This window comes from Patella vulgata, chromosome 9 (assembly GCF_932274485.2).
Source record: "Patella vulgata chromosome 9, xgPatVulg1.2, whole genome shotgun sequence".
NCBI lineage: Eukaryota > Metazoa > Mollusca > Gastropoda > Patellidae > Patella > Patella vulgata.
Window position 1 is genome coordinate 32,991,999 of NC_065887.2, and position 15,817 is coordinate 33,007,815.

A 15,817-nucleotide genomic window follows, 5' to 3' on the forward strand; every position below is an offset into this window, starting at 1 on the left:
GTTTTGTTTCCGAAACAACATGCTTCTCTGACGTAAACCCAGCAACAAATACTACACGAGAAAGACCCTTCTCGACCTTAAGGAATCAAAACATGGCATCTTTCACGGATTCAACACTAAATTACACAGAAATGGCGACCCGATCGACTTCAGTCCAACGAAATTACAAAGCAGTTCATTGTTTTGAATTTGGGAAATGTACTTTCGAATATTTCTTTACATTGGCAGATCGGGGCTTCGATTAGTTCACCGATATTTTCTATCGCGGTTTCCCTTATATACAGAGGTGTAGCTAGTCGTTTGGATAGGGCTAAATCCCAAGGTCCCATAAACACGTTAGCGTGCAGGTAAAATAACCTTTGGCAGTTGGAATTCTATAGCGCCTTTGTTCAAGCAAAATCTCCCTTGATGATTCCGGTTGGTGGAGGAAAATAGGATAATTCTATACTTATAGATATCCATGAGATCAGAGGATACGATGGCTACAGTTTTAGTTCTATATTTCACGTTCCCAACTACATCATAAAGTATTTGGATCATTCTTCATTAACAAATACGATCATACTATGGACCAGGAACTGACCAAGTTGTTGGATGAAATTCAAAAACCTAATTCACCAAATCGATGCAGAAGTGTTCAAAGATGAAGCATGCCAATTTTCATGTCGATCGGACTTGAATTGACGGAGCCTTAGGCTTTTTCGAAGAGCGTCACCGAAAGAAGAACAGTTCCTGGCCCAAAAATTTATAATTATAATTCAGAGAGGGTTATTAAATTTTATTCAAGGAAGGTTAACCCAACAAAAAACGTGAACGGTTGCTTTAAATGAATAAATGTGGGTGTGTATGTATGTAACTATTACAATTATATACGACTGAATGGTGTAGGGTGTGGCGAACAAGAACATCTATTTTCAAACAACTAAAGATAAACAATCCTTACATCTGAAAACAACCTGCAAGTCACAATTCCAAAAACAACTCTAAAATATATGGAACACTTCTACGAATTAGGTACGTTCGTTCAAAAACAAGAAAACGGGATATTTGATTTTGGGGGCATAATACTAAAATATGCAAATGACTACGAAAAAAGTCACTATAGAACCTAACAGAAGAAACATTTCCAGTTACATGTGACGCCCAAACGCACCAATAGCTACCGCATGGAATGCAGGTGATGCTTGGGATCATCATGGGGGTCCAACCCAAGATTTGCACGACTCTGACTTTGAATGTTACAGTCATTGTGGCATTGAATTCCAGGGTGGAAACATCAGTTTAATTGTTTTAGTGACCAGAAAACAAATTTTGATATGCGTCGGCTTACCCAAAATGAAAGGTTACGTGCCCTTGGCATGCTACAGATCGGCACAACACAGGCGGTTGTGGCGCGGACGATGAATGTTTCTCAGTCTGTCATAAGCAGGCTATGGTCCAGATACCGTGATACACAATCTGTACAGGACAGACCACGCTCAGGTCGACCAAGGGCGACAACTCAAGCCCAGGATCGATTTATCCGTACCTTGGCCTTGAGAAATCGTGTCATCACAGCAAATCAGATCAGCGCTCGTCTTCAAACAGACACTGGTGTGAGAGTGAGTGGCCAGACGATTCGGAATCGACTGCATAGGGGTCACCTTCGCGCCCGACGTCCTCGCGTGATCCCTTGTTTGAGAGATCATCACATTCAGGCAAGACGTCGTTGGTGTAGGGATCGTCAACACTGGGATAATCGACGCTGGAGCAATGTGATGTTTTCAGATGAGTCAAGGTTCACTGTTGATTTTTTGGACAGACGTAGGAGGGTGTGGCGTCGTCGAAACGAGCGCTTCCAAGACGTTAACGTCATCAGACATGATCGATTTGGGGGTGGTTCTGTTATGGTGTGGGGAGGCATCACTGTTGCTGGAAGAACGGCTTTACATGTTGTTGCAGGGCGTGTTACAGGCCAGTACTACCGGGACAACATCTTGGCAGTCCATGTTGTGCCGTTCGCACGACGTCATGGCCGCCGTTTCATCTTCCAGGATGACAACGCAAGATGTCACAGGGCCAGGATCGTTACAGGTTACCTCCAACAACAGAACATCACCACATTACCTTGGCCAGCACTGAGTCCCGACCTCTCCCCAATCGAGCATGTCTGGGACATGCTTGGACAGAGGTTACGTCAACGTCAACAACGTCCTGCCAATGTCCAAGAACTTGCTGCTGCGTTGCAACAGGAATGGGACAATCTGGACCAAAATGACCTTAGACGTCTCATTAGGAGTATGCCACGTCGGATCAATGCTTGTTTGGCAAACAGAGGAGGATTTACCCGTTACTGACTTGGTTGTGATGCTGTGGTAACTTTGCTGTTTGACCCCGGGTATCAATTTACCCTTATAATGGTCAGTCTGTGCCTTACTTAGTCTAACGATCATTTGGAATAAATCGATGAATGTGAACTTCATTTCATTTTGTCATTTGTTTCTTCGTCAGTTTCATTAGGTGACTTTAAAAACACTTAAAAATCAAATATCCCCTACTTTTTTTGAATAGTATATTAAAATCACCAGTAGGTCATAATTTCAAACATATAATACACTTTCCAGAAAGTAAGTACATTCGTTCCTGGAAATGCCATAAATCCATTTAAGCACTTATATTGGAAGAAAGATTCCGCACATCCACACAAATATATCTTAGAGATAACCGAACGCTGGACATATGATATGTTTTACAATCTGAAAATAAGAAATCCCTGTTCTAATTTTTATCCGAACAAAACCATGTTCTTTAGATTACGTTACACAAATATCTCTGTATAATAAAACACATGCTGTTAACATACCCTGAATCTTTACACTTTTTTATATAAACATAAAATACAAAAAAATTCACAGTACATTATATATAGTTGAATGTTCAAAACATTTTTTGTGTATTTATGTTGTTTTGAAAGAAAATGTTATACTTGTGTATATATCCATGCGTTCGAAAACTGTATATTGAAAAAAATATCCCTGCATTGAAAGCTACACTAACAATAGATGTCTATGTATTGTCAATTTGTACGTTCAAGATATTTTTGTCAAACAGTCCTATGGAAACACATTTGTGTATATCGAAAACCTGTTCCTGTAGGTTGAAAACACATTCCTGTATATTGAAAACTCATCCCTGTATATTGAAAACTCATTCCTGCATACTGAAAACACACTGTATTACATATTGTTGTAAAATGTCACTAAGTAGAACAGCTGTGCGTTATTACACCATAACACGCAACGATAGCTCTACATATAACATATACTATAATGTAGAGTATACACATTAATTATTGTATAGTTAACTTAACTATATGATGTTCTTGTTAAAAATCACAAGAAGTTGATGTACCAAACACAAATTTCATCTATAACGTAGGAGCAAATTATTGACAGAACAGACAATGGATGTTCAATGATAAGTGAGGACTTGTGAATACGCACAAAAAATACATATGACATAGGTGAAATCACACGTTTTGTCTTATTAACAATTTCCTTTGAAGAAACATTTTAAAACACATTTATCTCTTTTGCCAATCTGACACAATGAAATTGTACTTTAGTAACTAAATACCATTAGTTTGTCCCTTCCGTTTTGCTTCTGAAGCAAGTTTTGCGTCTGAAGCTCACACAGAAACATTGTGAAATCATTCGTTCAAATTTTAATAAATTTCTTCTTATTTGTGTCATTTTTTATACACAATTCACCATATTTATCCATACTGTCTGATAATCCCAACTTTTTCTTGTTATGGTAATAAATTCATTTTCCCCATTGAATTAATTTCCCTTTCCTTATTACTATTCCTTCTAAGCTTTCGCTGACAAATTTGTCTAACAAATGATCTTGACCTCGAACGCTCAATTGGGAAGCTTCTAGTTACCGTTAAAATGTGTTCCCTAACAACAAGATTCCAGGCAATTTATGTTTTTTAACGAATTCATACGTTCCACAATATATAGAGGAACTATTCTGAAATTAAAGGTAAATCTTCCCCATAGTACTATTCAAGAAACACATTTAACTTTTCAATTCGACGTTCTCATTTGAGCGGTGTGTAAACATTTAAGGTTTCACTATAAATTGGAACCAATCGAGGGGTTAGCTTGCATAATTAAACACTTGGTCTCTAATCCTCGAACTTTGTTGAGGTGGCCCCGGGTAAGATTATTGACAAAGTGTAGCAAAATGTGGACACGATAAACAAGAACATTAACAAACGATCTAAAATAAGCGCCAATTGCTGCCACTCTTGCTTAATATTATCACGTCGGTCTTGTTCAGCCAATCGCATTTCGTTTTTCTCGATGGTTTGATACACTTTCTGTAAAACCCGGATGAAGTGTCTCTCGGTGCTGTCCCCTGGCGTTGCAGAAGGTGTTATTTTGCGCGCGAATCGTGGTGACAATCCTCCATTTTCTGGCATTTTCTCATTATCATACCTCATGTAGTAATCATTTTGAGGAATTTTCTGCTGAAATCGAACAAAAACAGTTTAAATATCGAATACACATTTTTCAACGTCCACACCATATATGGTTTCGAATTGTAAACAGTATATATATACCAAAATAGTTGCCAAATCATATCGACGTGTTTACAAACTTTAAAAAAAATATATAAACTTCCAAACAAGTGAATAAGATCTTTAAAACCACGGGGAATACCCATCACAGCAATGTTTCGTTAGATATATCGACACGTCATAACTCTACTCTAAGCCATCGTGTCTTATTCCAATTGCTCCCATTCCTTGCAGTAGCACGTTCAGACTCATTATTCTTTGATAACTTTCGATTAATATCCTGCGCAATGGAATTCAGTATAATGGGACACCAAGCAAGTGGCGGTAATATTCCAGAAAGTGGGAGAGGTTATCTCCCATTACGTTTTTGCAGGGCCCCTGAGAGGAAAAAAATGTGCTGGGGCGAGAGGTCTTTTGCCCCCCTCCCCCTCCTTTCCGCATTAGTCATTAGATGTTATACTAGCAGATTGTGATAAAGCGAAAACTTTTGTACCTTCAAAGGTAAAATAAAAAAAAATCATGCATTTTTGCCCAATTCAATTTTGAACTTTGATATTTATGGGCCCAATTGACTCTTATGGGCCCTGGGGAGGCGCACCGACTACACCCCCTTCTCGTGAAGCCTGCGTTTTTGGACTGAATAATTGTCCGATAAATTTCTCCAGTTTAGAAATTTCCAAATGCAGCAGTTGAAAATTGTCAAATGATTGATTTCAATATTTTCGTAGTTTTAGTAAGCATTTTGGTTTTGCTTAATACTCCAAATTCAGTATGAAGGATTTTAAAATTATGAAAATAAAGTTCCGATATAATACTGTCCGGAATAATGTTGAATTGTGCAGAAGTAAAATTGAAAAGGGTGTTTTAGTAAATTTGTTTTTAACGAAAACTCGACATGTTTTTTTCGAATTCACATGGGCGCGTCCGAAGTAAACAAGAGAGAGAGAGAGAGAGAGAGAGAGAAATGGGGTTAAACGTCCACTCGACACAAACAAGGTCATTTCGGGACTAACATAAGGTTTAATATTATTTCAATAATTCGCTTGCGCGTAGGGGTCTTTAGCAGTGGGAGGAAACCGGAGGACCCGGAGAAAACCCACGGGGTTGGACAGGCGACCCTACTCCTTGTCACGTACAACCGGAGAATCGAAATCACGCCAGTTGACTCAATGACAGACTTTATGATACAGCGCGCACGTGCTAACCATTCAGCCATTCAGCCATTCACCCCCCCCCCCCACTCCCCCCACCCCCCTCCGAAGTAAACAAAGACGATGTGTTGATACATTTACACCCCAAACATCAGTTAGTAGGCTATCTATGTATGGGTTGCAAAAAAAGAGTAGCAAGATTAATAAAAATATTATGAAATGATTTCTGTTACTTTGCTTTTAGGGGGGGTTGGATGGCTAAATGGTTAGCGTGCGCGCGCTGTATCATAAAGCCTGTCATTGAGTCGACTGGCGTGGTTTCGAATCCCCGGTTGTACGTGACAAGGAGTTGGGTCGCCTGTCCAACCTCGTGGGTTTTCTCCGGGTCCTCCGGTTTCCTCCCACTGCTAAAGACCCCTACGCGCAAGCGAATTATGTAAATAAAATTAAACCATATGTTAGTCCCGAAATGACCTAGTTTGTGTCGAGTGGACGTTAATCCCCATTTCTCTCTCTCTCTACTTTGCTTTTAAACTTAATACTGTTAATTGCACCAGGGGAGATAATTTTATTTTAGTCACGGTTGTCCGGTCTATTTTTTGACGGCACAGAATTCTAAAGGCTTCGTGTACGTTGCCTGTCCATCTATAGACGGTCCATGGTTTTACAAATTGGAACTTCATGATAATACAATAGTGTTAAAAGAATGTCATTATGTTGTTTCAATTTGTAAATAATTTTGATTCAGAACAACATGTCTTTCCTGTAATGTCAATCCAGTAACATCTCAAAATTAACATAAATTTGATATCACTTTTATCTGACGGTTTCATGCTACTGCCAGTCAGTACTCATGTGACGTAATTTGTAGAAATATATTTCTTGACAGAATATTTCTAGCTTTCTTTCAAAAACAGATACCTTTATGGCAACCCTGTAACAATTGTGTCTTTACTGTAACATATCTTCAGTTTTTCTACTACCATGTCGAAATTATTGTCTGAGTACGCATACAGATATAAATTAGAAAATAATGCATAATTATTTATTTAAGTATAAACTAGGTAACTAAACACGCCTTCTTTTTTAAAAAAAAAAGTAGCCAAATTGAAGAAAATATGTTTTAGTATGCTTGAATGACAAATCATTAGAAACAATATAATTTTTAAAAAAAGTGGTTTTATGGAATATTCGCATATTTTAAACAAAATTATTAATCGTTACGGGAAATTTCATATTTCCAACTGGTAACCGATAAAAGCTGACAAAAATTTTTAATTCTGTAAAATTGTTCTAAATTTATTAAGAGCTGACACTTTGAACTATATTTTATAAAATAAATATAAAAAATAAACAATTAACCATATTTGAAATTTGGTCATTTGTGATTTGCAATTTCCACCAATTTTGATAATGACCCATACATCCCCATACTTACCATCCCCTTTTCCGGAGGCGTCTGTTCAGGTAGCTCTAACCTGATAAACATTATTCTTGCTACGTATTTAAAGAATATCACTTTAATAATTCTCGGTACTTCTGCCCCTCTGGCACCTTTGTGGTGAATATTTAGAGTAAAGACAGTCATGCCGGTAGCGAAGGAAACAATGGCTATGGTGATACCGTAGTATAATCCTGAAATTATGAAATCGTTTAATCAGTAAATAATGATGCAAAGAGTTTACAAGATCTTAAGAGGGTTCGGGATAAAACAAAAATTTGTTTACTTCTTCTACTCAAAGGATATACTATTGTTAAAACTATGAAGGGCGATGGGCGAGTGTGCTTTTCTTTACATTTATATGTTAAAGTTATACACATTGTTTGATGATGAAGTAACAGTCATTTAGAAAGTGAAATTATGACAATATTCAAACAAAATAAATTAGTAAGTTTTCTTCTATACATGTATCCAGTTACTAAATATCTCTAATGAATCAGACCCTTTTCGTTGTCAGACCCTGTGCCCTGCAACAAGTACAGTGGGAAACCACGGTTGAAAGTTCCTATGAACTCAGCGAGCCACCAACGCTCCCTTAAATGTTCAGAACTTTTGATTATTTACACTGTAGCTCTCTGGGTGGTTATTTATGGCTACTACTCGTGATATTTTTTTCTTCACCACCAATCCCATACATACACGTACTGAACAAAACGTTAAAATAAATATTAGATTACTCTGGCATACGGGCTACCGTGGAGCTAGATAAATACACACCACAGCACTACACTCACCTACTAATGGCAGAACATCAGAAGTCGGTGGCATGTTTTCAGCCAAAATCATTAAGAATACAGTCATGGACAGCAGGGTTGTAATACCCATTGAAATCTTTTCACCAGAATCCGACGGCATGTAAAATCCCATTAGAGCAACAAAAGTAATCAGCACACACGGCATAACCAAGTTAAACAAGTAGAACAATGGCCGTCGTCGTATTTGAATGATGTAGTTAATGAATACATAGGGTTCGGGACAACAGGAGAAATGCACCACCTCCCGCTTCTGAATATATTTGTGCAGCACCCATTCGGTGCTGTTGACATAATTCGATATGTCGCCTTCTTCGCCAACGTCAATCATATTCAACTGATTAGCGTCGAAAGTCCACGAAGAGAAAGACATTAGACAACTCTGTTCATCAAAAGGAAAATATTTAACGTCTATTGAGCACGAGCTTTTAAATATCACCATTGACAACCACGTAACGTTTCCATCAGACGTTACTATCATGTTCGTACTGACGTAGGATGATTCAATGGGTTTGACGTCTGCACTACAAAATAAAACAAACTGGATGAAATAAATAAGCATGGGTTAGTGTAAAATTTCCCCCAAACAATCCTTAAAGCATTATGTACATTCTTAGAGACTTACTGACCTGACAATAGTCGGGAACAGTTATTGATCAATGAAATGGGGCTTAACGTCCTACTTTTCTGAACCAGCAGGGCTAATGAAGGCGGGCGAATGCCACTCAGGGTACTGTGGATGAAATTTTGCCCAGACAGCAATAATTGCGCATATTCTTCATCGAATTTCATGTCAAGGGTTCTTGTTAAGTGCACCCCAACGATTGTTCGTCCCACCAGAACAAATAAACGCCTTTTTATTGCAAGGGCCTCCGTCCTGCACTCTTGAACTATATTAGGACCACAAAGTCTTGTATTTAACCCAGAGAGCAAGCTGGCAAAAGCATTTAGAGCACATGTGATACCAGTAACCCATAAAGCCCTCTTCTCCCTGTACTCGTTGTCAAATGGAACTTGCTAATCACTGGACCAAGTAAGTTCGATTCTAGGGTTTAGGGTTGGCCCCTTGTGTTTCTTGACCATGAAGGCTAGGTGACAATTTGCAACAACATGCTGCCATATGTCCCTTTCCCTCCAACCAATACAAATGTTTGGTTTTCTGAATAACCAAAAATTATAGACAAGCCATCATTGTATTGGTTTTACAGTCAGGTTAAGTTGACACAGATAAGCTAAATTCCAGACTAGGTATCGTGAAGTTCCAAACATTCCGTTTTGTTCCGTGAATTTATTATTAGTACTTTAAACAGTGGAGTCGATGGTTATAATAACAGTTAGAGTGAATAAATATTACTTACTTATTATATAAGAGTATATCCGGTCTCCACACTAAATCAAATGGTAGTCGTATAACCGATATGTTACCATATTTTATAGGATCCCAACTTAATTTAGGATCTAACCAGCCCTAAAAGACATATATAATCAGTAAGTGGCAGGGTATTCTTTTACTATAATCCCCCATCCCGCCCGCTCAAAAAAGAAATATCAAGCTGTGCAGTAAGATATCGCTATTAAGACTCCGTTCGGGTACGAATATAAATTGATCTTAATAGTGAAGTGGCCTTTATAATGAGTTTGATACAACGTAATTGCCATTGCAGTGTTCAGTACAGCCTACCACCATGTTGTACTATATCCATTACACACTTCTTATACGTCTAATAATTACACATTTGGATATATGAACCCCTTTTCAAACATCTTCAAGTAAAGATGAAATTTACCTGGTTAATCCAGCAGTTAGTTGTAATAATCTGATTCTTTTCATCCTGAAAACGTTAGAAAAAAGTGAGAATGATTATTGAGGAGTTTCTGGACCTCGACCGAACTACTGTTTTTGACTGTTGTCACAGCCGAGTTTTTCTTGGCATAGGTCTTGCTGATTATATTTGTTAATTCTACATTATAATGACACGCTGAAAATGTTCAAATTGTCTCTGTATGCAGTGACAAACTGAGTGTTTGCTATGGTTATAAATATATTGTTAGCACTAACACTCAGTTCTTTTTAACATAGTCATTACCTTTAAAAGGTCAGTATTGGAGTACGACTTCCTGTTCCTCGGTGTCAGAAGCAACTCATTACATTAGTTAGTTATAATTGCGTCATTTCCTACTGGCTAGTAATGCGCTAAAATCGACAGAATGATTTGGGGCACAACCCCTAGATCCGCGACCATTTCTCAGGGAACAAGGTTTGACGATGTTTTCTGATAGCAGAGACAATAGTGAAAATATTTGTAGTTTACTATCTATGGGCTAACTTCAGGAGACTCGAAAATCCAAGATGGTCTGAAATTGAGTTTGACAAACATTGTTATCATTTTATAGGTTTTGTTGATCACCGGACCCATTTTGGACAGTTTCCCAAATTGCAGCGAAAAGTATTATTTCAGTACCAATAGCAATACACGTGTGATATGTCAATTCCAAGGGTTGTGGGGGACGAGAAATACGGGCATGTCATTTCCAAGTGGATAGAACTAATATGAAAGGAGATGGCATACACAAATTACGCATTTTCGCAACTACAGACCAACACATATAATAATAATAATCATAAGTTATTTCCAGATATCCATGAATCTTATCTTTTATATCTAGCTATCATAATATATTATAATGTACTATATAATAATGTAATCCGCAGCATGACTCGTTAATCTCAGAAAACATGTTTCAAGAGTCTGAGTCATCTATCAAACTTGCTCACCCAGATTGAGAAGTATCGTTATTTTGGGAGTTATCGACTGAGAAGTTGTTTAAGCACTGAGACAAGCACAGCAGATGTGCATCATATAGATCAGCTGTTCCCAACCTTTTGTCAGTTGCGACCCCATTTCAGAAACCACCATTTAAACGCAATCACTCGAAGAACAAGGTCACCTTTTACTATGAAACTTCATCATTATTTACAGATGAAAATGTTGTAACGAGAGACTGTGGAAACAAATCGTGAGCTTGAGAGGGGAAAGACGATTGGCAATGTGGAAAGAAATGTATAGATCAGAGATTTACGAGGACTGACTGAAAAGTTCTAAGCCTATCTGTGAAAGACCTGTACAAAGTCGATGGTTTCCATGTTGTCTAATTAATCCCTTTCGAGGTGTACACACTTTTGCCAACGATGTTGCAAGGCTTGGATACCGGTCAGTCACCCTCAAAATCAGGATCTGCTTCAAAACTGGGCGTCAGGAATCTGACACGTTTCTGATGAGTAGTCAAGGGCTTAGGCACCCATCTTGCAGAAACGTTTGTCATTCCGCGTTTGCGATAATGTGTTCAACCCTCTCATGAGCCATGCCGTCTCTGCCACGCTTAAAATCCATAGCCCACTTCTTTACTGTGGGAACGAAAGTGGCATCATCCTCTAAAGTGGAGATCATGTCGACATGTACTTGTGTTGCAGGTACTTATAGACTGCCCTATAGCCAGTTTGTGTCTATTTTTGGTGATTTTAATGGGTAGGTTCACAAGATGGTCTGGTACAAAGACAATAACAACACTACAGTTGCAGTTCTTACGTCTTTGATTCATTCAATGATTGTACTTGTTGGTGGCAAAAGTTTATTTCAACCCAACCTATCTGACCCCGAGGTTTGGAACCCAGGATATAGACAGACACTTTTGGATTTTAGAGTCTTTCATAATGTAGGATTGATAGTTAGCTCTTTTGACTGTGATCTGGTGGCATACTTGTGGTACTCACTATAAATTGCATGCTTCCCAGTCACTGATTAGTTTTTCTTTCTAATAATAGTGACGGCTTTGGAATTGGGACATTCATAGTCTTTAAAAAGGGTATAAACACTAAAATCTCAACACACTTAATTTTTCTAAACCTCGTGATGGTTCGCAGCTAAATTCATGACCTATTGTCAGTATTATGCATGAACTGATTTTAAGAGAAACTCGTTTAGGACTATTTAAAGTCAAAATGTTCCCTTAAAAGCTTATCCTGTATAATCCTGGCAATACGTTCTAACTTTAGCTGCAATCCATCGTGAGGTTTAGGTAAATCAAGTCCACAATGTCTAAATATATGTCCCCTCACTGTGCCAATGTCGGCAACTAGCAGAGATTTGATAATGTGGGAGCCATCATATGTTCCGACGGTTTCAAATATGTAAAATCTGTTGAAATTAACCTTAATTTTGATTTTACTCTTTGATTGGGTTCCCTATAAAATGGATGTATGACCCCCCCCCCCCCTCCCGACCACTCTTCCCTCCTGCCCACCCTTTCCTCCTTCTTGATGTACACCTATGGCTAATGTCCCAGCCATGTTCTGTCCCGTTGAGCGGATCTGGACAAGCACCACTCAATCAACATGCCGACGAAATTTCTTTTCAAAGTTTTGAAACCCATTAAAGGGATCACCAGTAGTCCAACATTTGCTCAATCAAGTTGCATTTGCACCAAAAACTATGGGATCGAACAATTTCATTCAAATAAATCTAAACCACCACTTGTTATATGCGATTACTAAAATAAATGAGCAATGGTATAAAGTATTCCAAAACAAGTAAACATATTCTCATCGGTCACGACATTCATTGTCCAAGAAAGTTAAATTCAGCGATAATTTGTTAAAAGTAACATTACCTAATAGTTTCATTCTAGGGTAGACTCGGAGCAAACAGTCACTGATTGCCGGACAAGTAATACGTGGATAATTATTCATGTTTTTCTTAGCATAGAAGTTAATGAAAATGCAAAAACATTATCAAAACTCTATTTCAGACCCTTTTTGGCCGCCATCTTGGATTTTGGCTCTCCCGAAGTTAGTCTGTAGTTTTCAGAGGTAGCAAACTACAACTATCGTCACTTGGGTCCCTTCGATCGGAAATCATTGTTAAACCCTGTTCCCCGAGAAACGATCACGGGCCTGGGGGTTGTGCCCCGACACGTCATTCTCCTCCGGGCGTATGTCTTTAGGGTAAATGTCGCGTGTGATAAAACAAAAAGACTTTCAAGTAACGTATACATACTACATCAATGATTTGCGCCAGAGCGACACCGAACGTTACATTAAGAACTGCAGTTGAATTAATTGCTGGACGAACTCGTTTGTCGTATCTCTTCATAACATCTCTCACCAATCTGTATTCATAATCATTGCCTATTGTTTTCAGGCATAAAACTGAAAAATATGATGAATTTACACACTAGTAGTTAACAATTGAAAGTGTTAGCCCAAGAGTTCACAAGACAATAAATGAAAGTTGGTTTAAGCATGTAAGTCGAACGACAAAATGTGGCCATTTCTGATCTAAATATTAAGCCATTAGTAAATGATCGTTAGATTTGCTTCTCGGGGTTACGTAATTCATTTTACAGCATTTCACACTTCAAATAATATATGAGTGACTTGATAGTCGCGACGATCAATTGTCATAGGTAAATAGCCATGGTTATCAAAGGACTTCCACCGTGTGGAATTTTTCGGACAATGTATTTCCGTTTTTCGGGAACAAACATCAAAGAATGGGACCATATATCATAGAAATATAACTGTATACTCGCTCGCGATTTCCATTTTGAATACTATAATACTTAAGACCTCGCACAATAACATTTGTGAAAAACTCGTTTTAGTTAATGATTGACAAAGAAAATTTTCAGGTCACCATTAACTGTGATAAAATCGGGGGTTGGATGGTCGAGTGGATAGCGCGTGCGCGCTGCATTATAAGGCCTGTCATTGAGTAAACTGGCGTGGCTTCGATTCCCCGGTTATACGTGACAAGTAATAGGTTCGCCTGTCCAAAAGGGATTGGATGGCCGAATGTTTAGCGCGTGCGCGCTGCATTTTACGGTCATTGAGTAAACTGGCGTGGTTTCCATTCCCTGGTTGTACGTGACAAGGAGTAGGTTCGCCTGTCCAATATCGTGGGTTTTGTCTGGGTTCCCCGGTTTCCTTCCACTGCTAAACACACGCGCACGCGAATTACTCAAATGACCTAGTTTGTGTCATTGAACGTTAAACCCCATTTCTCTATCGGGGGGCGGGGGGGGGGGATCGGGTAGCCGAATGTCACTGAGTCATCTGGTGGGGTTTCGATTCCCCGGTTGTACGTGACAAGGAGTAGGGTCGCCTGTCTAACCTCGTGGGTTTTTTCCGGGTCCTCTGGTACCCTCCCACTGATAAAGACCCCTAAGCGCAAGCGAATTATTGAAATAAAATTGAACAATATGTTAGTCCCGAAATGACCTAGTTTGTGTCAAATGGGCGTTACCCTCCCCTCTCTCTCTCTCTCTCTCTCTCTCTCTCTCTCATTTCTCATTAACTGATAAAGCAAAGCGGAACTTCAACTTCATTCAAGGGAGATAATTCATTTGATAAATAGTGGTTGAAATACTAGACGCTGTTGATGTTTAAAATATATATGTATGTAAGTAAAATAATATACATACCATAATCATAATTTCATAGACAGTGATACATGTCGCAGGTGGAGATAGATTGGCCAAAGAAAAGAATCTCCATATTGGAAATTAACTGCCGTTTTTTTATATTTAGTTTTGATCTAGGTAGCTTACCTGTTAAAGGAAATAAGATTAAAACTATGTACAGGTTGTAATACATGTTGATAGCTGACCGGATTATCGTAGATTATAGGATAATCTTCATCAATATCTTAAACCATTCTACAAAATATAAAATACATAACACAATTAACAATGATAAGACAAAAAAACTGAATCAGAAACAGCGTCATGTCAACATGTGAAAGACATTAAAAGCACTCTTCTAGATATCTCGCTTCAGAAATATTTAATACTTTTCTGATGTTTTTGTTTACAAATATGGAGCCATGTTTAGACCCGAAAACTAACTGTTGTGTGAATTTTCAGTAGCACATAATATGACACTAGTATTTTCAATTTTTGTGACTGATTGTTGAAGAGTGAGTAAACACTAGAATGTAAACATAGACGTTAGTGTCTAGCAATCTTAAAATCTTTCGTCATTTTATTACCAGGCTGGCAAATAAAGAAAAACACCCAAAGCACATTGCACCGCAAAAGTTATCTTTTGATTATCATCCAATAAGGTATTTGCGTGTACGTTTAAAAGTATCTAAAAGTCGGCGTCTTGGAAAGGGTCTAATTAGCATAAATTCAAGAAGTCCAGCAATTAGAACCTTACATTCAAATAGCGGCTAAACCGCTCACTTTAGGCCATAAAAATATATTATGGACAGATAACATGTACCCAAGAATTCGAATATAACGATACGAACACATTTCAAAGTATAAAAAAAAATATTAAAATGACGTCTGTCACCGGAAATGAATAAGAAATAAGGAAACGATATTTTGTGATGAGTCAGTATTTTGACAATATAATAACGAAACGCGTAATATAATAACATGGCTGTCAAAATCATAGCAATTTGATAATTGACTAGAACAAAAAATAGACAGGCTTTTTAAAAAAAAAAAGAATTGACTGAAGTACATTAGCGTATTATCTTTAAAATCATCCTCGATCGACTAAGGCATAAGTCCGTTTCCAAACATGGTTATATTATAGAAAAGAACAATCCAGCATTTGAATATTCGCAATTGCATGATTAAGTTAAAATACATCATATTAAAATGTCACACACACACAATAAAAAGCCTTCTTTCTCAAAAAGCACACTGATCTAAATAAGATTCAAATCGGTCAGTGTTAACATATGCCCGTTTGAAGTTGACATTATTTTGTCTTTTGAGGCCTTCATCGTAATCCAAGAAAACTACAGCCAGTCCTTTGTTGTGTTTTTATACAGAA

At 38.0% G+C, this 15,817-nt stretch overlaps 1 protein-coding gene across 2 annotated transcripts in view; it reads right to left on the reverse strand.

The window, feature by feature from the left end:
• Positions 1–766: 766 nt before the first annotated feature.
• Positions 767–15,817, reverse strand: part of LOC126832625 (neuronal acetylcholine receptor subunit alpha-10) — a 57,577-nt gene continuing 42,526 nt past the window's right edge. Inside the window, exons 2-8 of one of the 2 annotated variants that reach the window (XM_050563476.1) lie at positions 14,578–14,685; positions 13,026–13,177; positions 9,759–9,803; positions 9,330–9,439; positions 7,954–8,495; positions 7,157–7,353; positions 767–4,513 (exon numbers count right to left, since the gene is read on the reverse strand). In XM_050563476.1, coding sequence (XP_050419433.1) covers positions 4,172–4,513; positions 7,157–7,353; positions 7,954–8,495; positions 9,330–9,439; positions 9,759–9,803; positions 13,026–13,177; positions 14,578–14,623 — 1,434 coding nt within the window. In that variant the 5' untranslated portion in view covers positions 14,624–14,685 and the 3' untranslated portion in view covers positions 767–4,171. Of the gene's footprint in view, positions 4,517–7,156; positions 7,354–7,953; positions 8,496–9,329; positions 9,440–9,758; positions 9,804–13,025; positions 13,178–14,577; positions 14,686–15,817 lie in introns of both variants that reach the window. The other variant, XM_050563475.1, reaches the window with a different exon arrangement.